The 25,238-nt window shown below is 40.2% G+C and overlaps 1 protein-coding gene across 2 annotated transcripts in view; it reads left to right on the top strand.

The window, feature by feature from the left end:
- The window catches only part of NFATC1 (nuclear factor of activated T cells 1), a 147,347-nt gene that overhangs the window by 65,098 nt on the left and 57,011 nt on the right, over nucleotides 1–25,238 (top strand). For both annotated transcript variants that reach the window (XM_024206820.2, XM_024206821.2), the window contains exons 5-8: nucleotides 250–422; nucleotides 2,816–2,956; nucleotides 21,337–21,392; nucleotides 22,878–23,010. In XM_024206820.2, coding sequence (XP_024062588.2) covers nucleotides 250–422; nucleotides 2,816–2,956; nucleotides 21,337–21,392; nucleotides 22,878–23,010 — 503 coding nt within the window. The remainder of the gene's footprint in view (nucleotides 1–249; nucleotides 423–2,815; nucleotides 2,957–21,336; nucleotides 21,393–22,877; nucleotides 23,011–25,238) is intronic.

Below are 25,238 nucleotides of genomic sequence, written 5' to 3'. Positions count from 1 at the left end.
ATGAATTAATGTTCTGCAATGTTTAATTTTGATATGTCCATGCAAATAAGTCCAGCAGGACTAGCCTTACTAGTGGGCACTATTTAGGAATTCCTACCTGTCCCAAAGATCCTGTGAAGATGTTAGGCTGGGGCTCAGGTTTTAAATAAATAAATAAAAGCAGGGGAGGGAAGGTAGAAATGTTGTATTTGTGACTTTCTGGAACCTGCAGAGAGTTAGTTGAAATGTCCTGTGTCGTCTTTTGGACAGCATTGACTGCGCTGGAATATTAAAACTTAGAAATTCAGATATTGAACTACGAAAAGGAGAAACAGACATCGGAAGGAAGAATACACGAGTGCGGCTGGTCTTCCGAGTTCACATCCCACAATCCAACGGGAGAACTCTGTCTCTACAAGTAGCGTCCAACCCTATTGAGTGTTGTAAGTAGCAATAGCCTTCTTGTTCTTGCCAGGTATTGTACAACCAATTGCCTGACATAAAGCCTGTCCTTGTCAGTATGTTAAATGTTGTTTCATCGCATCTGTCCATTGTCTGAAACGTGCTGTACATCTCAAAAATGTATTTTACATTGCATGAAAAGTATTACCTGTTTCCTTGGCAAAACAATATCTGGTCCCTTGTGCATTCACTCCTACAGGAAGTTCCTTTGCAATACAAGAAGAGCCATGTTAAGCTGCTGTTTGAACTTGAATTGACTTGGGCAAGTTCCTTTATGCTGAGAGGCCCTTTCACAAGGGTAACTGCTATTAAGAGTTTTGGAGAGCTCCAATTCAGCCCCATTTCTCCCCCACCAAAAAATCCCTTTGACAAGGAGCTAGTGAGATATTTAAAATTGCCGTATTAGTGTTAGTTTACTGCAGTTTCAGGAAATTCCTAGAAACTGACCTTCAGTATTGGGATCTTTTTAATAGAACAAACATCACTTTATAAACCTGTCAGATTTGGACACAGACTTCTCTTCCCCCCCCACCCCAAGAATCCCATTTCATTCTTGCTCCATGAGCCTATTAAATACAGGAAAAGCCCTTTGCTTCATTTAACTTTACAGTTTTTGTCTAGCTGGGGAAAATCAAGTTTCTTTCTAACTCCTGTCGCTTCTAGTGCTGGATGAAATTCCACAAGCTTTTGGAGGTTCTTTTTGACTCAGATTAGCAGCTGCAAATTCAGATTCTATTTAACTGAACCCTTTTTTAGAGGACCCTTTACCTATCTCTTTTACTTCCCTTTGTTCCCCTGGAAGCAGCAACACAACTGAGAACAGTTTGACAGTCTGCCTTCCCAAATTGCCGTAGGCGTAGGATCTCAGCCACGGCACTCTTGGGGGAGGGGGGGAGGCTCTGACCCTTCCATCATCCCCACCCATAGCATCAAGTTCTGTTGGTGGGTTCAGAACCTGCTGCTGCTCTTTGTGCCATTCCTAGGAGAGGTGCCCCAGACTGCACAACATACCCGGGAGGCCCTGTGTAATGTAAGATATGGGGTTTCTTGGGAGCACAGTGCCCTTTTGGGTATGTCTGGAGAAGAAGCATCAGAGAAGAGCAGACCCAGATTCCACCACCAGAAACTGATGTGTATCTATCAGGTCTTGAGACCAGAAACCCTTTTGCCTACAACTTAAAATCTTTCCTTCCCAAGCCGATCTCATTTAAAGAAACAAGCGGTTTTTTCTAAGAAAAGTTAAGCCTGTACTATGTATGAAGAGTAGCAGAACCTCCCTAATACTAAGAGCTAGAATGGCACAAGCTGGTGTCCTAAATACTATATCTATATCTATCTATCTCTATATAAAAATATGTATTTATTACATTTTTTCCTCCCTCCCCATTTCAGGATTCTTAAAAGCTAAATTTTGCTAAGGATCAAATTCTAGCCTGAAGTGCACCTACAAGTAAAGCCAAAAATGAGAGCAAAAATAGCCTGATCCTACCTCCCAATTAAATCTATGAGTGTAGGATCAGGCTGTAATGCCTAATATGCCAAATTCAACTAGCCAGTAAAAATGAGGTTGGCTATCTCTGTGTGCCATGTAAGTCAGGGTTGCAGTGTAAAATACTATGGACTGAGCGGCAGTGCAGTGTATTATCTCCAAACAAAGCAAATATTTTTGCAATATGACAAATGCAAAAAAAAGTGTAGTGTATGTTATTTCAAATGCAGAAATCTGAAATAAGCAAGTGTCGAATACTCCATAATCCCTTGGTGCATGTGAGACAAGGAGGACCCAGTAATATGGATAAAGTACTCACGTCATTCTCTGAAGCACAGGTGTGCAGGCTGAATACCTCAGTCAAGAATGATAAAATATATGCCATGGGGATATAGGATACTGTTAGCATGGTCCATGTGCAATTTGGTACTCAGAGCTTAATGGAAGCATGCTCTCCAACCATGGTCTGTAACTGGGTTACTGAGGACATGAGTACAGTGCCATATAAATATTTGGCATAAGTATGATAGAATATGGCTTTATGTTATGGGAAATTCCTTTAAAAATAAATAAAATAAACATACCGTTTTAAGTAACACAGAACAAACTGGCTTTTTTAATTTAACAGAATGTTCTTTGTATGGTTATTTTTAATCCATAGTATCTTATCTAATAAAAGCATTGTTTATAATTAAAGCCCTTAAAACCAACTGTACACTGAGTTTCCTATAGACCTCCTGAACTTTCTTGAGTTTCTATATCAAACTCAGTTTGTCTAATAAAAGTAAAAGTTGGGTCACTTATTTAAGCAATATTTACTGATTTTGTGTGTGTGTGTGTGTCTGTGGTTGTTTTTTCTTTTCTTCTCCTTTTAAAACTTTCCAGCTCAAAGATCTGCCCAGGAACTGCCTTTGGTGGAGAAGCAAAGTGCTGACAGCTTTCCTGTGATTGGAGGGAAAAAAATTATACTGTCTGGCCATAACTTTCTACAAGACTCCAAAGTCATCTTTGTGGAGAAAGCGCCAGGTATTTTCTTTAAAAATAGACAGTCTGCGTCCTTTTCTTGTTTTGAAACCCAATGGAAATTTGATTACTGAATGGTGGTAATGTAAACACTGTCAACCCATTTTCATCCACATGTTTTCCATGTCACTGGGTGGAACTGTGTAGGTGATCTCAGCTCTATGTCATGCTATGGTTGTATATAATGCAGTTATATGTTTCATTGCAGGCATACAATTGTGACACTGAAAGTGAGAGTTTGGAGTTTATTTTTGTAGCAAACCACAATTGTGCCTGGCAGGTTTTCTTAGTTATTGTAGTCAAAGGCATTCTAAGAATTTCATCACATTTTAGTGCAAAAACCTGCAAGATACTGCTGCTTCTTAAACATTTTTATAATTAGTGGGGAGATCACATTAACAGCACCTTGGTGCGGTAGGTTTGGTGGGGAAGGGGATGTGGGTTTTTTTCCTTTTGTGGTGAATTTTTTTTATTGACCTTTAATCCTCAGTGTCAGGTTGTGTAGAAAATGTAAGCCTTGAAGGGCTTTGATAATTTATTAGGTGTTGGTTTAAGAGGATTAACATTGTCAAAAGCCTGTCCAGTGCAGGTTCATTCATTTCAAAGGAACAATTTTATTTTTTGCCATTAAGAACCAAGGTGTCTCTCCCACACACACTTTTATTCATCAAGTTTATCGTTACTGTGACTGATATTCTAGCATCCTGAGTGTCCCAACTCACCCTCAATGGGCATTGAGGGCACTCAGTACCTTATGGGATTAGGCCCTATTTGAAGTTTCAGGTTAAAGCATCTGTAAGGATTGTAGTTCATGTAATGTTAATGCAAAATATGGTATTTTATTTCTGATGAGATGATGGTTAGAGTGGAGCTGTGAGTAAAAGGCAGGCTCTGAAAGGAGATAATTACAGAGGAGGAGTATTCTTGTTTTGGAAAGGGTTTCCCTGGTGCTGGCACAAACCATACATTCCACGGCTGCCTGCTGCAACCCCCTGAACTGTAAGCTGTCTTCTGAGCTCCTCAAACACTTAGCATCTCACAGCCGTTCAAGTGCAGGCTTTGACAGTCTGTCTGTTTAACCCTCACCATTCATTAAGTTCCAGTAAGACTGCACTTCCCTGCTGTGTGACTATTATCAATGGTATGTCTGTGGGAGGCATGTGTTTGTGCTGAGTCAGGGAATCTCCTTAACAAATCTCGTTAACAAATCAAAGTAGATGTGAGTTTATTTCAGAGTGGTCCCTTCAGCACTTGACCCACTCAAAGAAACCCAAAGAGCCTGTCTGAAATTTCACAATGGGGTTCTGATTTGGCATAGTTTAGGTAATCAAAACTATACCTAGGAATAGCTCCATTAACGTGAATGGCTCAGATTCTCTGTTGGTGCAAATTGGCTCCATTGACTTCAAAGGGCAACTTTTGACTTCAGTGGAACTACATTGTTTTCACACCTGCTGAGGATCTGGCCAGATATGCCTAAGCAGTAACGCAAATATCTGTCCATTTTTTAGAAAGTGGAAGAATTACAACTTAAAACTATAAGTTCCAGAGTTTGTGTGAATTGGGAAGAGGGAAGAAAAGATTGTTTCATTTCTGTTTAGTCCTCCATGTATGAAAATGGGTTAGGATGACATTTCAAAAATGAAAACCTAGATTGGACTCATTACAGGAAGGAAACTGCCTTAAAGGCTGCCCTCTTTGATGCATGTTTTTTCTGCTTTACTTTCTCACTGCATTGGAAAAAAATTTGAAAGGTCATCCTTAAAGGGTACCTCTGAATATGAAGCTATCCAGTCATCTGCAGGTAACATCGCCTGGGTATATAAAGCTATCCCCTTTTGCAATATTACATGCCAAAACCAAAATTTGCAGTATGCAGCTTTCAGCTGCAGGGATCCAAATAAAGGCCCAATCCTACAGTTCTTACTCAAACAAAAATCCTGTTGCAGTCAAGGGGAGCTTTGAATGCTCCTGGAATGCAAGATCAGATCCAAAATACAGTAGAACTTCAGGTTACAAAGTAGCAGCCGTGTTAGTCTGTATCCGCAAAAAGAACAGGAGTACTTGTGGCACCTTAGGGCTGGTCTACACTTACCGGGTAGTTCGACGGCTGGCAATCGAAGTTCCGGGTTCGATTTATCGCGTCTGGTCTGGACGCGATAAATCGAACCAGGAAGTGCTCGCCGTCGACTGTGGTACTCCAGCTCAACGAGAGGAGTACCGCGGAGTCGACGGGGAGCCTGCCTGCCGCGTGTGGACCGCGTCTGAACCGCGGTAAGTTCGAAGTAAGGTATGTCGAATTCAGCTACGTTATTCACGTAGCTGAATTTGCGTACCTTACTTCGACTTGGGGGGTAAGTGTAGACCAAGCCTTAGAGACTAACAAATGTATTTCAACATAAGCTTTCGTGGGCTACAACTCACTTCTTCAGATGCATCATGCATGAAGTAGAACTTCAGAGCTACGAACACCTCTGGAATGGAGGTTGTTCGTAACTCTGAAATGTTCGTAATTCTGAACAAAACATTATGGTTGTTCTTTCAAAAGTTTACAACTGAACATTGACTTAGTACAGTTTTGAAACTTTACTGTGCAGAAGAAAAATGCTGCTTTTAACCATCTTAATTTAAATGTAACAAGCACAGAAACAGTTTCCTTACCTTCTCAACCCTTTTTTTTAAGCTTTCCCTTTATTTTTTTAGTAGTTTACATTTATCACAGAACTGTACTGTATTTTTTTTTCTTTTTGTCTCTGCTGCTGCCTGATTGCATACTTCCTGTTCCAAATGAGGTCTGTGATTGACTGATCTGTTTGTAACTCTGGTGTTTGTAACTCTGAGGTTCTACTGTAAATGTAATTTTTTAGGATTTTAAAAAAAATGTAATAAGAAATCAAACAATGTACAGGTGAGCACAGTACAAAGTATTTAATATAAATAATGACTATGTGGATGTGTATGCTGAAGTGGAAGTAAATAATAGAGTTCTTCCGCCTCACATAGAAAAACCCACAGGAAGAGTCCTGGGGCACATGGTATGGTGGGTAGGGGGAGATCCATATGCTAAGGGTTCCCTCTGCATGTGGATAACATCAGAAGAATCCCTCCCTGCCCCCAAATTGTCTAATGAATCAGGAGCTACTTTGCAATCAATGGTAAGTATTCCATCTGTTTCTACTAGAGAGTCCAGTCTGGTGTATAACTGAGGCTGAAATCATAGTCCAGTTTAAGTAATCTGGGTAGGTTTGTTGTACCCGTATGATGAAAGCCTTGTTTGGTACATTCAAATGGTTCAACCTTACAAGGCGCTGAGCAGGACCTTGAACACCGATAAAAGTTAACGGGAATCAGAGGCACTCAACACTTCGTAGGACTGAACCCAAGTCTCTACAACCGATATTGCAGGCCTTCCTAGTGACACAACCTCCTTGAGATCCAAGATCCCATAAGAGGTAGCAAGAAGACCATCTGCCTTCCACTGTAAAATCATTAATCCCTTAGACAAAATCATGGCTACATTCAGAAAGTGAAGCTAAATATGTTGTCTACTTAACTTATTTTTCCTCTTGTTTCCTCGGCTCGGTTCCTCATTTGCTGCATCACCTAATGTAACATGACATTTAAAACAACTGAGAATGATGCACCATTGTCTCACTGACGGGCTTTTCCTAATTGTTCTTCAGCAAAATCACTAAATTGATTAAATTATTAAACAATAATTTCAATTACCGTTCATTCTCCTGATGGGATCATCTAGCAATTATACTTTTAAATAAAAGTAGGGCAGGAAATGGAGCTCCAGTGTAGTCAGTCTCTCTCTCTCTCCCCTTCCACACCCTTCCCCCCTCCCGCACTTAGAAATTTAGGTTACTAATTTTTGTGAAGATTACTAGATATATTACTCACTTGTTTGTTGTTGTTGTTGTTGTTAAATCTAAATGTTGATCACATTTCTACTGGGTAGCAGTTAACTCTAGGATTTCAGCTATTACAAATGTAATAGACCTTGTGAAAAATTACAATCATAAAAAAAAAGAATGTAACAGTTATATATAATTTTACATTATGCTACGTGGGTTCCATTCAGTATTCCCTACTCAGGCAAAATCCCTAGGCTAGGGTGTAGATGTAATGTGAATAAGATCGTGATATTCTGCATGTTTAATTGGTGAATGCAGGATGGGATTTTTGTCTGAACGATTTCTTTATGTCTGCTGAGTGCATTGTAGTCCACTGAATGTTTTCCCATGCATGAGTTCTGAGTTTTCTGTCTTTAAGGGCTAACCCTCAGCTGTTGTAATCTCCTGAGGAATGGCATTATCCTGGCCTCTTTGCGTGGGGAGTCTGTCTATCTTAACAATGACTCATACAAAAGGGAATCCCTGAAGAATGATCAAGTCGGTTCTTGAACTGGGGAGGCAGCAAAGTCGTGTTTTCAGTTAACCCCTTAATTACTATTTTTCAGCAAAGAAGTGTTTGAAACCATGTGAAATACTAACACAGCCTATAAGATGCTGCATCTCTTGTGGAGAGGAAAGTGGTTAGTTGAGGGGATTAGTTGTATGACAAAGGGCTTGTTTAAAAGTAGAATTTCTTTGTAATACAGCACAGCATCAAGGCAGCTCTTACAAGATAAATAATGCGTCTCTTCAGAAGCGCACTATAATATGCTCAGACCTTTTATACTATCATAAAAAAGTTCAAGTACTGAAATAAGTCCTTATTTCAAAGGATTTTGGTCAATCCTTTATTGCTTGCACATCAGACCATATTTTCCAGTGATGAAAGTCAATATAAAATGTACATCCAAGAAACTCAGCCACAGTAGTAGTAAAAATGTGAATGCCAGCTATGCTTAAGAGGTTTGACCTTTTAAATTCAGAATTCCCTGACATCAGTGGGTCCCACAATGACTTTGTTCATTACCCATTACTCTTACGTATGTTCTGCATTTTCAGTTTACCTCTCCATTTAAAGTTTCTGGTTTCTGCTTGAAACAGAAAAAACCCAGATTTTCAAAAATGACAAGTGATTCTGGGTGTCTCAATTTTTGCTGCTGGACGTTAGACACAGTATAAAAGCCTGGTTTATTTACTTATTTATTTTATCATCATCTTCAGACGTTAGAGGCTCAACAATTTTGGTTAGACACTTGCAGCATGTAAGCACAAAACACCTTCATATTTGTATACAGGCATTTACACATGAAGAAAAGGCATGCATTTTATTTACATAATTTGATACAATTAGAAACATATTTGCTTTCTGAGGAAGTACACTGGGCTTAGAAATGACAAAATATTTCCTTTCTGACACAGTGACTCCAAAGAACATAGGTTCTGTTCTAATGTTACAGGGGATGATGCTGAGTAATTTGTTTTTCAAAACTAGTTTTTAAGTAGCAGCATTAATTTGCAAGCTGTAGAAGGCAAAGAAACACAAAGACAGTCCTGTACCAACCCCAGAAATCACCATATTGGAGACCATGCTGCTGATTACCTTACAGCAATATTATTATGGAGGATGACCCACAAAACTGAGTATATAATTATTGTGACAGTAAAATAACAGTTTCTCCTCAGAATAGCTCACAAAAAGTTTCATAGGGTAACCGGCCAGGAACAGAACCACAATCCATAGCACCAAAGGACAGCAGAGACTAGGGACTGAAATGCTAATTACTGGCAGGACTTTTTCAGATTCTCCAGACTTACGTGTGTATTCCGTATCTTTTTTAGTAAGGCAGAATTCCACTAATTCATTTTAAGCCCCATACACACTCATTTGGTTCTATGCTTAATGACCAGATCAGGAGGTAAGAGAGTTAAAAATCTGAAAGGTAGGAGTTCAATGACCAAGATCATCACAGAACTGGTTTTTTAAAATAAATTCAAACCAAAGTTCTGTTTTTTTCCTTTAATTTATAGAGGTGTCTCTTTATGGACAAGGATATACATTTGTACTTCCCATGACAAATGTAAGTGCCCAAGCATTTCTCATGGATATTAGTAAATTTCACAAGATAGTAGTATTGCTGTTTCTCTGGATGACTTCAGTGGTTTTGAACATGTTGTTAATTACTCAAACATCAAATCAGCAGTGATTACTAGCACCTATATATTTTGAGACCCAGCTACAAAGCTGACTGTCCTTAGATATTATGCCTAAAGTCTATGAAGCCTTCATTAGGCATAATATCTAAGGACAGTCAGCTTTGAGCATATTATAGTCTCCAAAGAATGTCATCTTTTTTTCTGTTTCTGGAATGATCTCAAACAGAACAGGATTTTCTCAGATTTAGTCATTATTAGAAGCTATTAAACAAAGCTTTTTGTAAATATCATTTATTCCGTCACTTGCTATTTCAAACATTTGCTGAGTTGCTTAGCTGTGATTGTTTCTCTTCCTTGATAGGGCAGGTATAGCTCTTAAAATCTATACAGTTAGATGCCATGGTAAGGGATAGAGCCAAGCAAATAGCTGATTTTTTTAAAATTATTTATTTGGTTTGGTGCTGAATTAAAAAATATGGGGGAAAATTCTGTTTATTTCCAACTGAAACAGATTTTTTTTTTTCTTGATGGAACAAAATTTTGTTTGGGTCAAGTGAAATGCTTGGAATGTTGATTTGAAATGGCATTTTCTACACAAAATGTTTGATTTAAAATGAAATATCAAAAGAGTTCATTTCAAAATGTCAAAACAAAACATTTAGACATTTCAATTTTTTCCCCAAAACTGTTTGCCAAATTTGACCTAAATTCACTAGTGGTTTTGATGCCCCCAAAAATGCAGTTACTGGTAAATTTACTATTCACCCAAAAATTTTTGCTCGGCTCAAGTAACAGGTACTATAGAAAAGACTTAAGATAGTTAACGAAAATCAGGTTTCAGGTACATATGCTCAGAGAAAGCACATTTTAAATTTGCTTTCAGCAAGTATTTCACCAGGCAAGCTTAAATTCACCCATTATAAACTTTTGTGCTAGTAAAACCTGATCTAGTGAATGTTCACCGCCAGCAAACACAAAAGGGAAGGGACTACAGCCAACGCGCATTCATTTAGAAATGTGAACAAACATCTTGCAGATTGTTTTGCAATTTTCATGATCTCTAGCAAAGAATAGAACCAATGTGCTGCTGCTGTAAGGTAAAACTTCTGTCTAAAAGCATAGAAAACTGTTGGGAAATCTCAGCTTTGCCTGCTGAATATTGCCCAAGCAAAAGCTTTTTCATACAGCAGGCATTCAAATGCAGTGTTGTCGCATGAGGTCATGTTGTTTACAAAACATCTGATAACTGATATGCTCCTGAAGCACCTTTGCGTGTAATGGACAGTTCTGAGGAATCATGTGGGCTTTTCATTTTTCTCTGATGCACTGGAAAGCTCACGGCTTGAGTCTGTTTTGACGAGATGTGACGTGGAGACTGGTGACCAGCATTTTGGCAGAGCTCCATTCGGTAAAAGATCTTACATTCTCAGAGATCTTTCCATTGCTCTTTCTATTGCCAGTAGCAGTCACAGTTTGGGGGGCAACTAGCCAAAAAAAAGGGTAATGTTACACACTGGTAATCAAACTGTAGCTCATATAATAAATAAGAAAGTGGCATAATGTCCTTATAGATGAGCAAATGCTACATAATTTTGTCTTTGTCCGCCAGTTTATCAGAGGTCAGCACACACATTCCACTTAGTACTAAGAGTTTATGTACTGGCTCATGTGCAGTGAGATAGACTAGAAACTTGAGAGGCATATAGTTGGGAGCACAGAGCTCATGTGAAGGTCACTTGTACCTTGTTCCTAGAGATCTATTGGTAGCCTAGGAGGTTTCTGGCCATTGACCAGAAACAGATATCCTTGGGCTGATAGTGTCATCAAATAATGGGGTAATTAGATGGCTGAATCTTTTCATGTCTATACAGTAGCTATGAGGTAGCTTGTAGGAAATGTCAGCATGTTTCAGATTTCCCTGGCTTTTTAGCCTAAGGAATGGTAAAGATAAAATGGGACAGCATCTGTACACATGAGATGGTATCATCACCAAGCCTCATTAGGGTGCCTCTGTCACAGTTAAGAGTAGTATTCGTTAAGTGCCTTTGGTCAAGTACAAGCATTTACTGTGGACTAAGGACAGGTATTTTATTTTTTTTTAAAGGGAGGCAAAAGATACGCAGGCAAGCGTGCCTATAGTTGCATGCTACTGCAATTGCACATGAAGATGAAAATTGAGTGAGCTACCTAGCCATTTGAGGGATAAAGCATCTGTTTTGTGCATGCAATGGTGTTATTTGTGTGCAGATCTCAGACTTCAGCTTTGTACAATCTGATCCTTAAATACTATATTAATGTATATAGTGCATCACTTTAATGTTACCGATGATATTTGATGCACACCCCATCCACAGAGATAAGTAAAGGTCTAGTGAGCTAAAGAACTGTAGATCCCAATAGTAAAGCTCAGAGTGTGGTTCTATAGAAATGCCTCTTAGAAAATGTGTGGTATTTTCAATCACATTTTCAATGAGGTTTAACCAGGATGTAATGGCAAATTCAGATGTGCAGAAGTTGACTGAACTGAGTAGGGGCAGGTTCTCTGGCGGTATCTATGGTCGGCTGGACTGACTTGCCAACATTCCTTCAAATAAGATAGTGACCCAGAGACCACGAGTCCAGTTGCCAGACAGTTGTTTGAGCATTCTTGTGAATTTTAGGTTACATCTGTGTGGAGCTGGCAAGAGGGCTCCTTCCTCTTCCCTCCTTTCCCCCACTCCCTGCTACTCTGCAAACAAACCTGATCGGCTGGGAGGGAGTGCCACCTAAGCACACAGATTTAACTCTGACCCTTGGGGGATTGGAGCTAATGAACAGACAAGAGGTGATGGGACACCAGCCTAGGAAGGATGATAACATGATTGAAAAATGACTATCAACTTGCTCCTTTCTACACAGATTTGTGCCTTGCATTTGCAGTTGTATCTCTTATTAGTAGGTTAATTTCTTGTAGGTGGCATGGTAGAAGTGGAGAGAGAAGGAGGAGAGGATAGTGGGTCAGTTCAAGGAGAGCATTCCATGTATAAAGAACAGCAAAGGAGAGAGTATAAAGATAGTTAAGGGAGAATAAGGGGCTCTGTCAAGGCTTGCATCATTTGCGGAGAGGAGTGCTGCAGAGGATGACATAAGAGACAAGGGCAGACTAAGTAGGGAGGGAGTATCAAGGGCATTAAGCTTGAGCTGGATGTTTTTGGAGTAGAGGGAACCAGTGGAGGGATTCAAAAGGATTGAGGAGTGGCAAACTCAGATTGACATGCAAGGAAGATGTACTTATTATTTTGACTAGATCCGAGAGTGATGTGGGTATGGGGGAGGCTGGAGAGGAGGTTGCAACAGTCATGATGGGAGAGGATGCGAGCCTGGATGAGAGGTGGCCAGATTTGGGCTCAACTTGGCTGCGCCAGACAAGAGAGAAGGAGAAGTTGAAGATGACTCCTGGGTTACAGGCCCAAGTGCTTAGGGAGCAAAGGGTGGAGCTGTCAATGATGACAGAGGCGTGGAAGGAAAGGAGTGGTTCTTGGAAGGGAAGATCTGGAGTTCAGTTTTGGTGGTGATAAGTTTGTTGACTGTAAAACATGCATTAGAGAAGTTTGAGAGACAGGATGAGATGCAGGATTAAGCTGAGGGTGTTGGCTCAGGATTGTATGGGAGAGAGTATAATTTGAAGATGGAGGCGTTATATGGATAGACCTACGAGCAGAATTTGGTCTGAAGAACCATTCATTACTACTGTTGATAATGTGTGGAAACGAAACTGCTTAGCTTTAATTTCATGTTCCAGAAGGAGTTTTCAGGGCTGAGAATTAAGAGGAGGAAAAAACGACGATTTTACTTGTAAATGGAGTATATTTGATCTAGAATCATTGAGAGACAACAGATGTAGAACTCCAAATTCTGTTTCTGCAGTCAATTTTAGCAAAGAAACTTATTTAAATGATCAGTCTCAAAATATAGTTAATTTCAAAGGCTTAGTTGAACCCAAAATAATGCAGTTTGCTAGAAACCATGTAAAAAAGTTAGATAAGAAGATACATCTTATAGACACTGCAAAGTGCTTTGTACTCAGAGGTAAATGTGATGCTATTGCTTTGGGGGTGTCTCAGTTTGAGAAACTTTGAGAAACTCCCAATCTGAGAAAATGTAATGGAGTCTGACTTTCAGATGGCGGGTGCCTACACATGCTGTGATACATAGAAGATGCAGGCTCTTATCTGATTTTTATTACATGGCTTCTCGACAACATTTTGTTGTTGTTGTTGTTGTTCAATTGAGCTTTTTTTATTTAAACAGAACTTTGAAAGAAAAAATAACTAGCATTTACATCAGAGAGTGTGTGTACGTTTGAATATAAAACTCAGCTCAAATCTGCAAAAAATATATATGAGTAGGAACACAAAACTCAGCCTTACATTGCAAAAGTGTCTATACAAATACACCCAAAAGCCCATCATCGTCATAAAAATAAATATATTCCAGTTATGGGTGAACCTGTAATGATGGGTTTGAATTCGGCATCCAGAAGTGCAGATACTTATCAGAAGACCTTCTTATTCTTTGCTCTCCTAGAGCCGTTCTCCCCCAGTAGGCACTGACATCTCTGGGAAAAGGCAACAGGTTGGGGGGAGTTTCAGACAGAAAGGGGAAATGGAGCAGATGAAAGGGTTCTTTCTTGTCATGGGGAGCAAAATGGCTGGAGGGAATTGCTGTCTGGAGGGGTTTCTCTGGCAGGGAAGAGGAAAAGGTGGAAGGAGGGAGCGTGTAGCTGGGTGCCCTTTTGACAGAGGGAGTGGGAAGAGCCAATGGTGAAAACAATATAACCAGAGGAGAAAATCAGAACGATGGCTGAGAGACGCACTGGCAGATAAGAGTGTCAGAACAGAGACTGAGCCCACAGCAGGAAGAGGAGGGGAGGGAGAGACCGAGGTAGGCACAGGCAGGAGATGCTGCCAGCCTGGGGAGAGGAGCTGATTGCATGCAGAGGATGGAGCTGTTCTGAAGTTGGCTCTAGTCAAACCCTACACCCTTTTATTTACATAGATGGTAGGGGGAAGGAGGGATTTGTCAAACTTCCTACTTAGTCCCTATTAGTGGAGATCTAAGAAGCCGAGTGGTGTTGGGGAAGTTGAAAGAAAGGCCCTTATTGTATACACAACAGGCATTCTCCTGTGTTGCTCTAAACAATGTTTCCCCTTTCAGAGACAAACAGCTACTTAGCCAGTGCTGTTAATATTTCTGTTTTGTATTTGCTAGCGCACACCCCATCATAAGGCTCTTTACAAATGTAGACTGATACACAGTCTGTACAGAGTGATCAACTTCACCTACAAGTTATTGAGCCCAGCAGTATTTGGTTATGTACAGGGAAGAATGATTCCCTTCACTGGAGGAATCATTGGGTTAGGTTCTGTGGCCTGTGTCATGCATCAGGTCAAACTAGATGATCATAATGTTACCTTCTGACCTTAGAAGCTATGAATTTCTGAGCCTTGAAATACAGCCACTTGTGGTGTGAGATAAAGCAACTGTTTAGCGGTGTGTGTAAGACAGTAAGTGGGGAGCATTTGTTCAGTACTGACTTGGAGAGAAGAGTGCCACCTTCTGAATCATCAGCATCATCTCCTACAGTTACTAGGTTTTAGGGCTTTCAAGCGATTAAAAAAATGAATTGCAATTAATCATGCAATTAATCGCCTTGTTAAACAATAAGAGAATACAGTAACTCCCCACTTAACGTCCTCTTGCTTAACGTTGTTTCAATCTTACGTCCCTGTTCCATTACAGAACATGCTCATTTAAAGTTGTGCAATGCTCCGCTATAACATTGTTTGGCTGCCTGCTTTGTCCACAGCTGGCAGCCCCCCATCAGCTCCCCTATGTCCGCCCCAGTGCCTCCTGCCCGCCAGCGGACTCTGCGGATCAGCACCTTCCCCCTGCTCCCCTGCCTCCTACCCTGCGGCAATCAGCTGGTTCGTGGCGTTCAGGAGGGAGGGGGGAGGAGCGAGGACTCAGCGCTCAGGCTCCCCCTCCCTCCCCTGAACGCCACAAACCAGCTGATTGCCGCAGGCAAGAGGCAGCAGAGGGAGCAGGGATGTGGCGTGCGGAGTAAAGGGGGAAAAGAGGTGGATTAAGGGTGGGGGCTTGAGGGAAGGGGGTGTGTGGGCGGGCCAAGGGTTGAGCCCCCCAGCCCGATGCTTGCACAGTAGGGGAAGCTGCTGCTGCACAATGTGCTTCTCCTAGCCTACAGCACCTTCAGCCTCCTTGCTTGCCTCATTGCCTGCAGTGCCAGTGGGCTGTGCCTGTGTGGGGTAAGGAGTGGGCACCTCCCATTGCTTCATACTCAGCAATGATGTTCCCATTGCTTCATACTCAGCAATGATGATTGTAGTATTAAATTGTTTCTTTAAAATTGTTTAAAACTTATACCTGTATTAAATTGCTTGTTTAAAATGTATATAATGCCTTTTGTCTGGAAAAAAAAATTTCCCTGGAACCTAACCCCACCCCATTTACATTCATTCTTATGGGGAAATCGGATTCACTTAACATCGTTTCACTTTAAGTCGCATTTTTTAGGAACAGAACTACAACATTAAATGAGGAGTTACTGTAGCATTTATTTAAATATTTTTGGATGTTTGCTACATTTTCAAATATATTGATTTTAAATACAACACAGCATACAAAGTGTACAGTGCTCACTTTATATTTATTTTTTATTACAAATATTTGCACTGCTGGCTACAAAAGTGCCGTGTAAATGCCTGTTCTCACTTTCTGGTGACATTATAAATAAGAAGAGGGCAGCACTGTCTCCTGTAAATGTGAACAAACTTGTTTGTCCTACCAATTGGCTGAACAACAAGTAGGACTGAGTGGACTTGTAGGCGCTGAAGTTTTACATTGTTTGTTTTGTTTTCAAGTGCAGTTATGTAACAAAAAAATCTACATTTGTAAGTTGCACTTTCACGACAAAGAGATTCCACTACAATACTTGTATGAGGTGAATTGAAAAATATTATTTCTTTTGTTTATCATTTTTACAGTGCAAATATTTGTAATAAAAATAATATACACTTTGATTTCAATAACACAGAATACAATATATATGAAAATGTAGAAAAATATCCAAAATATTTAATAAATTTCAGTTGGTATTCTGTTGTTTAACAGTACGATTAAAACTGCCATTAATCGTGATTAAATTTTTTAATTAATCCCACGAGTTAACTGCGATTAATCGACAGCCCTACTAGGTTTCCTTTGGAGGTTTCTTATCCAAGTACACACCTGACCCAGCCTGCTTAGCTTGTGAGAACTGATGGTATCTAAACACAAGGCTGGTTGATTGCAGGTCTGAATGAGAGGACTCCAACTTAATATCCACTCTCTCCTCTAGCATAGAAACCTACCCTTCCCTCAGGATATAACTGCAAATCAATCATCTCCATGTCAAGCGATAACATGAACAAGGAATGAATGATTAGAAGATAAATCTAAAACTTGTGACTCCTGTAATGCGGAAGGATTTGGATGGCAGTGAAATACACATTAACTTGAATAAGGGTAGGGTAGGCTATGTCTGTAGGGCACCCAAAAATCAGAACATATGGTCATGCCATATTCTGCTCAAACAATGTCTCCGTTTGGACCCCAGTATTGCACAGTTTGCTGTGGATCTCCTATATTATAAGGTGAACTGAGCTGTTCAGGAAATCAGTATTGACAGCAAACTCACAACAATTAAGCAAACAATGGGCTCCTTTAGGAGAAAGTAGTTCCAAACCTTTGGTTGAAAAATATATCCGTGTAAAAACTACAGGCCCAATTCACCATTGCAGCCAAGCTCGGCTTAACTGCAGACTGGAAGGAGGCAAAGTATAGGCAATTAAATCCTAGATAATATCTGTTCTTTTCTATGTCTTTGAGTGAGTGCATGCTTATTGGGGAAGCTGGAATATTTTTAACCTATTCAAGTAAAGCAAGACAATATAAGTGTCTACAACGTCTTCTGTTATGTCCATTTCATGGAGGCAAAGGAGTGATCACCAGACACAGATGTCATAGGCTTTCTGGTTTCTAGTTCTTTTTTGTTTTGGTAATGCATATTCTTTGATCTTGCTGTTCCTCCTCTTAATTTTTGTGTGCCTATAAAATCTTCATGTTAATGTAATCTTCCAGCTAAACTGCTGGTTTGATTCTTGTGATCTCTTAAACCTCTAGCTATTCAACAGCAATTTTCTGATGTGTAGAAAGTAAACACAGTCCTAGAGATATATAAAGATAATTTCTGACATACACCAATAAGGATTAGAAGACAGCAGAACAATTCTTTGGGAAGCCTTTATAGCTCTTTGACTCTAAGTTACGGCCATATGAAGAAAAATACTGAAGCCTAACAAACCACAATATATCTAAGTAACTGATACTGTGAGGTTTACTCAACTTCTTTTAGCGCTTCTGCTGTGTTAAAACAGGCCTACAATGCCTTTTTATGTGGAAATCTTCTAGTTGGGTGTGGTGGGGAAGCCGTTTCTGTGACTCATGCTGCAGGGAATTCCCTAATGATTTAGAATATTTTTACTTCTGGACATCTGCACAGTTTCCTTTAACTCTGCAGTGAGCAGTTGATAGGAGTGAACTACAAAGAACCATTCACTGTTGAGCCATTCCATTTTAAATGGGTGTTTATATATTGAAAAGTTCAAAAAAACCCATACTAATGAAGTAGGTGTACCGTGTTTTCATCACTAGTAACTCCAGGTGCTTACCACAGACTGAAAAAGAGTGATAAAGCGGAGCTGGATGAAGCGCACTCAGAACAGAAAATGCTATCAATAACGGCACATCACAGTTATCAGTCTTTAAATGTCAGACTTCCCAACAAATCCCTGTGTCTTCAGGTGACAATTACACTGATCACCAGCTGTAAATGATGACAAACAGCACTAATATTGCCCTTCCAGACTCTAAGATCCATCCTGAGTAGAAAGAGCCAAACGGTTTCCTGCTTGCATAGAACTTTTGTTATTTGTGTAGCTGGTTCCTCACACTAGGCCTGATCCAAAGCTCATTGAAGACTCCCAGAGTGGGGCCAAGATTTAATCTCCAGTAACGTCAGTGGGCTTTGCTCTGTGTTCTCTGTGGCATGCCTCCCTTCCCCGTGCAAAAAAATTAAAACTCTGAGGCATTCTCTTGATCCAAAAGAGAAGCAAAATGTGAGCTTTGGAGAGAGATTTCCCATACGTCTATCCTTTCAATATACCATAACAAAATGTTAACAAACACTCTGAAACGAGGCATTTGATTTGGAGAGCAGATTTTAAAAATACTTTGTAAACGTAAATAAATAAATAAAATAAGTTGCTTGGAAAAGACTCTCTCTCTTTTTGTATAACAACTGCCCATTTGGGTACAGTAATTCCAGAGAGTAAACTTTAACGGGAATGCCTGAAATGTGTCTGCTTCAGCTTTGTGTTATGTCTGTAATTTGAATTATTTGCATTTTGGAAAGGTATAAATTGCTCTGGTGTACTTTTGTTGGCCCTTGGCCAAGCAGGGAGTTGCCTTGGGCTGTGAGTCAGCCAGGCTGATGCAGATGTGGCAGACTTACAATGGAAACTTTTGTGGTTTATCGGTCCTCACTCCTCAGGCACATTCTGACAAGAGACGGTGTCCTGCATACTTGGTAGGATACTGGGCATATGTGGCACTGGAAGAAAAATACTTTTCCCTGAGATAGGCTAATGTTTCAAGCCCCCACAAATTGTTCCATTCCCATCTTTTTTTTTCTTTCCTTTTTTCTTTCTTTCTTTTTTTTAATTTCAGCTGAACTGTATAAACCTGCAAAACATGTTTACTGTGAGAAGTTGACGTAGTGGTCTAAGGTTTCCCTCCTGGAGTTGATCCCAGTCCGTGGGCGTTGAGATTTCCTTCTCAGTTCACCAGACGTAACATGAAGAATTGTCTACTTTTTTTGTCTCTGCTTCATAACAACTTCTCCTCCTTATGTTTTGGTTAAATGAAATGTCACTAACTCTTAATGAGTCGTCTGTTCCCCCGCCCCCTTAAACAGCAAAGGTCTGGACATTCTCAAGAGAATTTCTTATTGGAGCAAAAGCTAGTGCTCTTATTAGCTTCTAGATAATAGCCAAAGAATAAACACAGCTCGGGATTATTTTATATATAACAGTTTAGATTATATCATTTAAAATGTTTCTGAAAAAACTCACTCTTTGTCATCATAAAAATTTCATAAGCACATAATGGCAGCACTGGATGAGATAATTGAAAGATTAGCTGTAGAAGGAGCCATTTTGAATTTTACAAAAATATTGGCAAGAAATAAAAACAGAATCCTGAATCAAGTCATTCATCTTGCAAGGTGGAAATTAAACATAACAAAAAAACCTGAAACTTGGTAATCCACTTACAAAGGCAAATTTAACACATGCTCACTACTAGACTGCACTTCTTTAGGTAAAAACACTACTAAAGCAGAGGTTCCTAAGCACACTGTAACTCTGAATCGTTTGTAGTGCTGGCAAAATTCTGATACTTTCAGAATCATGTTAATTTCGACTTCAGTTTAACTTTTTTTTTTTTCACGGAGAAAAGACGGGTCGCAGTTTGACGGATTGTGGTCAGGTTTTTTTATTGTCAATTTAGAAAAAGCATCTGGTGGATTAATTCTGAAGTTATCCCCAGTACTCCTGCGAGGTCTGTTTAATCCTGGCAGTCCTAAAAGACACTGCTAGAAAGATTTGAGTGCTGGTATAGCTAATTCTTCTCTTCTTTCTCCCTACTATTGCAATACCTACTGCAGAGATTCTTTTTCTTGTTAATTTTTATTTGGTGGCATGATTTAAAATGGAGGAAGAAACTAAGGCATATATGCTGATTAGTTCTGATAGAAAACATTCCAAATTAGCTGTGCTCAAAGTGTGTAGCGTTCACACCGTGTGTCTCTTTATGTTAAAAAGAAATAATTTTAGACATAAAAACAATCACCAAAAGCCAGTTCCACTACAGCATTCCTTTCACAGTGGGAGTGCTGTACACAAAAATATTATTTACAGACATTTGTAATAAATCAGACAGTTTTAAATGTATCACCTCCATCCTTGGCATGAAAGAGAAGAGAGAAGAAAAAGTGCATTCACTGGTACCTTCCAGAGAGGCTGTTTTTTAAAACATGCGAACAGCTGTGTGGTGAAGTTCAAAATAACTAATATTTGCATTTGCATGTCCCAATGCTGCAATAAATATACAAAAGATATGACATCAAGTTTAATTTTCCCATTCACTCCAATGACATCTCATGCGCATTAAACCACAAGTGTCCCTGCTGCTGAACTTAGACAGCGATCTGTTTGTGGCCATTTGTACATATTTTTCCTTTTCTAGGTTCAGGGAATGGAAACCTTACATTTTGTATTATTTTTCTCATTTCTCTGCTGTTGAGTTTTGAAGCACTGAAGAAAAAAATCTCCTCACTGACCACTTGTTCCTGTATCAGTGAATTTTTGGAAAAAAAAAAATATTTCCCAAAAGAAATCACCAGAAAACCTAAAACTCATGGTTTAAAATTAATCTCAGGTGGACACATTGAACTAATAGAACAGGACTGGCCAAAGCACAGCCTGCAAGCCAGATGAAGCCCCAAAATTCAACAATGTGGCCCACAGATATACTAGGAGCAGATCCTTCACTGGTGTACATCGATCTTTAATGTGGAGGTGTCACACACAGACACTACACTTCCCAGCAATATTCCCGCTTGATCTAAGCAGCAGAAACTTGAACAGCTTGTGTCAGGCTGCTCATATCAAAATAGAATATTGCATGCTGGGACCTATTGAAGATGAGGACAGCTATAATTTGATACCCTTCATTACACTGTTTATCCTAACTTTTTAATCCTAACTTTTGGCTCTGATAGTATTTATCATTCATACATTTCAAAACACTTTCCAAAGGGAGGCAAGCATCAATATTCCCATTTTACATATGTGGAAACTGAGCAGTGAAGTGAGTTACTCATATTAGTGGTGGATTTTAATCCCAATCTCTTTACTCCCATCCTAGTAACCTGTCCACTGGACCATGCTCCCTCCCTTTTAAACAAACTAAATGGGACCCCATGCTCCAGGCAAGTTACTTATGTGCCTTCTTGGTTGGGCAAAGTTTGGGCAACCCATCAACAGAGCTATTTTCCTTCTTCCTCCACCCCCACAGAATTTTCATAACGTGTCAAAAGCTGTAGGCTCAGGCTGAAGGGGAGAAAACAAAGCACAGAACTAGATTTATTTTTCTTCTTCTTTTGTCTTTTAGATGGTCACCATGTGTGGGAAATGGAAGCCAAAACCGACAAAGAAATGTGCAAACCAGTAAGTATGCCTTAAATATTGTAACATCGCAATTAAAAATATATTTCATTTCTCTAGCACTCTTCTTCTAGAGTGGGCTTTCCAAGACTTTGGCACTCATTCCCAACCCTGACAGAGCTTCCTTCTTGGAAACCTTTCTTTTAATGGGAGTGGGGACAAAAGGCCTTCAATGAAATCCGTTCTGAAAATAAATGCATTTGGAATGTGTATTTTCAATATCTGGATGGGGCCAGCCTGTGACTTTTTTTCTTTTTGCTGGCTCAATTCCACTTTGAGCTCAGCAAAGAAAGAAATTCAGTTCTGGGTTCTGCTTTTGCCAAAAAACAAAAAAACCCACCAGACACAACACTTTCTCTGGCTTCCTTGTGCCTTCTCCAGAAAGATTTGGAAGCTCCTTAGGAGACCAGCTTCACAGTTTGAGAAGCATACATCTTTACAGACTGGATCACTGAAACCATCACTGAAATGCAGCTATTTATAGGTGGGAAGCACGGCCTCTATTCCAGTCCAGCAATCCTACACAACAGTTTATTAGGAGAAGGGAAGAATAATTTATCCAATGGAAACTACAGGGGAAATGTAGGCAAACTGTTTAAAGAATCTGAAACCAGCCAGGATACTAATCACTATCAGTCACTCTTACTCATTCAAAAAAGTCCTTGGGGTCTTTTGGTGATCAAAAATAGAGCCACAGTTTTACTTTTGGGTCTAAAAGCTGATGCCGTCAGCAGCTAAGTTTGTTCTTAGCACCCTGTTGGAACATTGTTCCACTAGTAATTCAGGGAAGAGAGCTGTCTAAGGGATCACCAGCACCACTTCATGTAGCACTTGGTGTCCTTTTGAGATTTCCCACCCATGCATTGATCAGGCCTAACCTTTCCGGGGTGAGAAGAGCTGACAAGATCAACCCCCAAACTGACATGGCTGGAGAAATATGTTAAATAAAAAATATTTCATTGTGGAACATGGAAATATTAAAAAGGAAAATCTTTTTGTGATACCAAGAGTAAGCGCTAATCACACCATTTAAAGCTTCTGTTCTTTCTATAGTACCCGTACTGGGCATCAGAGCAGCTCAAACATTATTAACAAATGTCATCCAGTAATGCCCAACTCTGATCTCATCATTCTGGAAACTACTCCTCTAAAAGTATAAATCCCTGGCAAGTAACATCTACAAACATGTTACATGTGGTACATCTTTGGTTATCCTTCCTTCACACTTCTGACCCCAATAATCAAACTCATTGCTGAAGAAACCCATATCTAGGCCGAGCTGCAGGAAGTGTTAGCCAGAAAGGACCCAAAAAACCTGCTGCAGGCACAACCTTCAGTCCCACCAAGGCTAGCTTACCAGTTGGTATGCAGTGACTATATTTCTCTTTGGGAATTCAGCAGAGACATTCCCATAGTTGATGTACCCGTATTATTGTGCAGAGCTACTGTCTTAGATATGTACTGACTGTCTAATGTTTGTTTCTGTAGAATTCATTGGTGGTGGAGATACCACCTTTCCGCAATCAGAGAATTACCAGTCCTGTTCAGGTCAATTTCTATGTCTGCAACGGAAAGCGAAAGAGAAGCCAGTACCAGCTATTCACCTATCTTCCTGCTAATGGTAACAATATATTTCTAACCTCAGGTAGTGGAAACTAGAGATATGAATATTTGCTAAAAAGATAGAATGTAACTGATAATAATTCTGTAGCTCACTCGAGCAATTCAGGGCTGTAATTATTGCTATAAAATAAAAAATGTGAGCTGCCCCATTGGGCTGTCTCTTAATTTGCTGTCTGAGGAAGACACCTTCCAAATAAAGTGTTTCCTTTTTGGTGGTAGAGACTTCTGAGCTCTCTCTTGTTGGAACAAAATCACAACAAGCATTATTCGTTGTCTGCGAAGCCTGTGGCCACAGGGGGACCCTGGATTGTGCCTGTGCCTATATATGCTCAATACATAGAAGATCTCCTCATGTGGCATATGAGGAGAAAGAAGGTCCTCTGTGCCCATGGGCAGCAGAAAGACTAAAAAATAAGATTGCTGAGCTGTCTCTCAGGCTTCCTTGAGAGACAACTTCCCAACCCCAGAGAGCATATCATTCGAACAATGCTTCCGAACTCACCCCACGAACTGTGCTGTGCTCTGACCTGGAGCTGGCATGGGATTTGTCCTGCCACCCATCCTTCACCTGCCTGCCTTTCTGGGATTGGAAATTGAGTCTCAAAGGCTAGGTCTACACTACCCGCCTGAATCGGCGGGTAGAAATCGATCTCCCGGGGATCGAATTATCGCGTCTCGTCGGGACGCGACAATCGATCCCCGAATCGACGCTCTTACTCCACCAGCGGAGGTGGGAGTAAGCGCCGTCGACTGGGAGCCGCGGAGGTCGATTTTGCCGCGTCCTCACAGCGGGGTAAGTCGGCTCCGATACGTCGAATTCAGCTACGCTATTCGCGTAGCTGAATTTGCGTATCTTAAATCGACCACCCCCTGTACTGAAGACCTGCCCAAAGTGAGGTGAGAATCCCTCCCAGTGTTACTTACAAGCCACTGTGAGTGCTGAACACACACGCTCCTTGAATATGGAGTTGAGAGGCCAGTTCTAGCCTAGGATTGGGTTGTGGAGTAGTTAATGCTATTTGTAGGACAGGTGCCTGGCCCCAGGTCAGAGATGAAGTGAAGTCCCTGGCGTCCTTTTGCTGTCTGTCAAGTTGGTGGGCCAGAAGGACCTGTCAGTGACCCTCTGTAGAACAGGCCATACAATGGAGTAAGAGGGAGCAGGCATTGCTAACTCACTATTGAGCAGCTTGGCTCAAGAAGCATTTTTCTTTCCCTTGAGAAAAACAAGGCCCATTGCACTCATCTTTTCCGGTTGGCTCTTGCAAAGTCTGCATGCAAGAGGGTATTGAGTGTACCACTTAGGAACTATTCCAGGATCTCCCGTGAGAGAAATTGGATTGTGTGGCTATTTTCTTGAAGTGCCTTCTGTCCCCCGACTTTCTTAACATTCAAATCAGAAGATTGATTTCCAGCTGAATCCTACTCTGGAGCATTGCTGAAAAGCATAATGGGAAGGGAAATTGGAAGGTGTCTTATAAAATCCTTTATGTATATGAAAGGTTTGGGGTATGGGGATTTTCACAAGTGTGGTAATCTGTGCTGTTTTGGAACCTCATGTTGCCAAATGCTGTGAAGTGATGGTAACCTACCAATACTAGGTGCATTCAAGAGAGAGGTGTGCGCAATATTCATCATAAAAAAGGTAAATTTACTCCTGTTTATTTACATTTAGTTATAAACTTTAAAATGGATCAATTTCAGAGAGCCCTTTTTTGGTGAGATAGGAAGGTTTATTTAAAGTGAAAGTGATCTAATTGTTGAGGGAAATGGGTTGGCAAGGAAAACATGCTTAAATTCATACTTTTCACATAGCCATTTTGTAGGAATTTTACACAAAGTAAAATGTGAGTTGCATGATATGGCTTGGAAAAAACAACCCTGCAAACATTCTAGATGAAACTCCATCAGATACAAATGTTGAATTTCACGCAACTCTAGTTTGAGGCCAGTCCTGACTTTTATCATGACTTTAATTCAGAATAAAGCATCATAAAGTAACAGGGAATTTGACAGCAGCAGATTACTCCTTAAATGTAATAGAAGGACTCTACTGAGATGGTTGCCTCAGGTTTTGTTGAATTAGCCTAATTATGCCAATCTTCCCTGCAGTGTGTATGTCTATGTATAGTCGAAGATTGTGTAACTCTTCTAGATGACAAACAGAAGAGTTATCATTCTCTTACATGATGCCTTCAGCAACAAACATCTGTTGTGATGGCCAGAGCT

Source organism: Terrapene carolina, unplaced genomic scaffold, assembly GCF_002925995.2.
Source record: "Terrapene carolina triunguis isolate 2854851 unplaced genomic scaffold, T_m_triunguis-2.0 Scaffold58, whole genome shotgun sequence".
Taxonomy (NCBI): domain Eukaryota; kingdom Metazoa; phylum Chordata; order Testudines; family Emydidae; genus Terrapene; species Terrapene triunguis.
The sequence above is the reverse complement of the archived record's forward strand: the minus strand, read 5'-3'. Positions and strand labels throughout refer to the sequence as shown.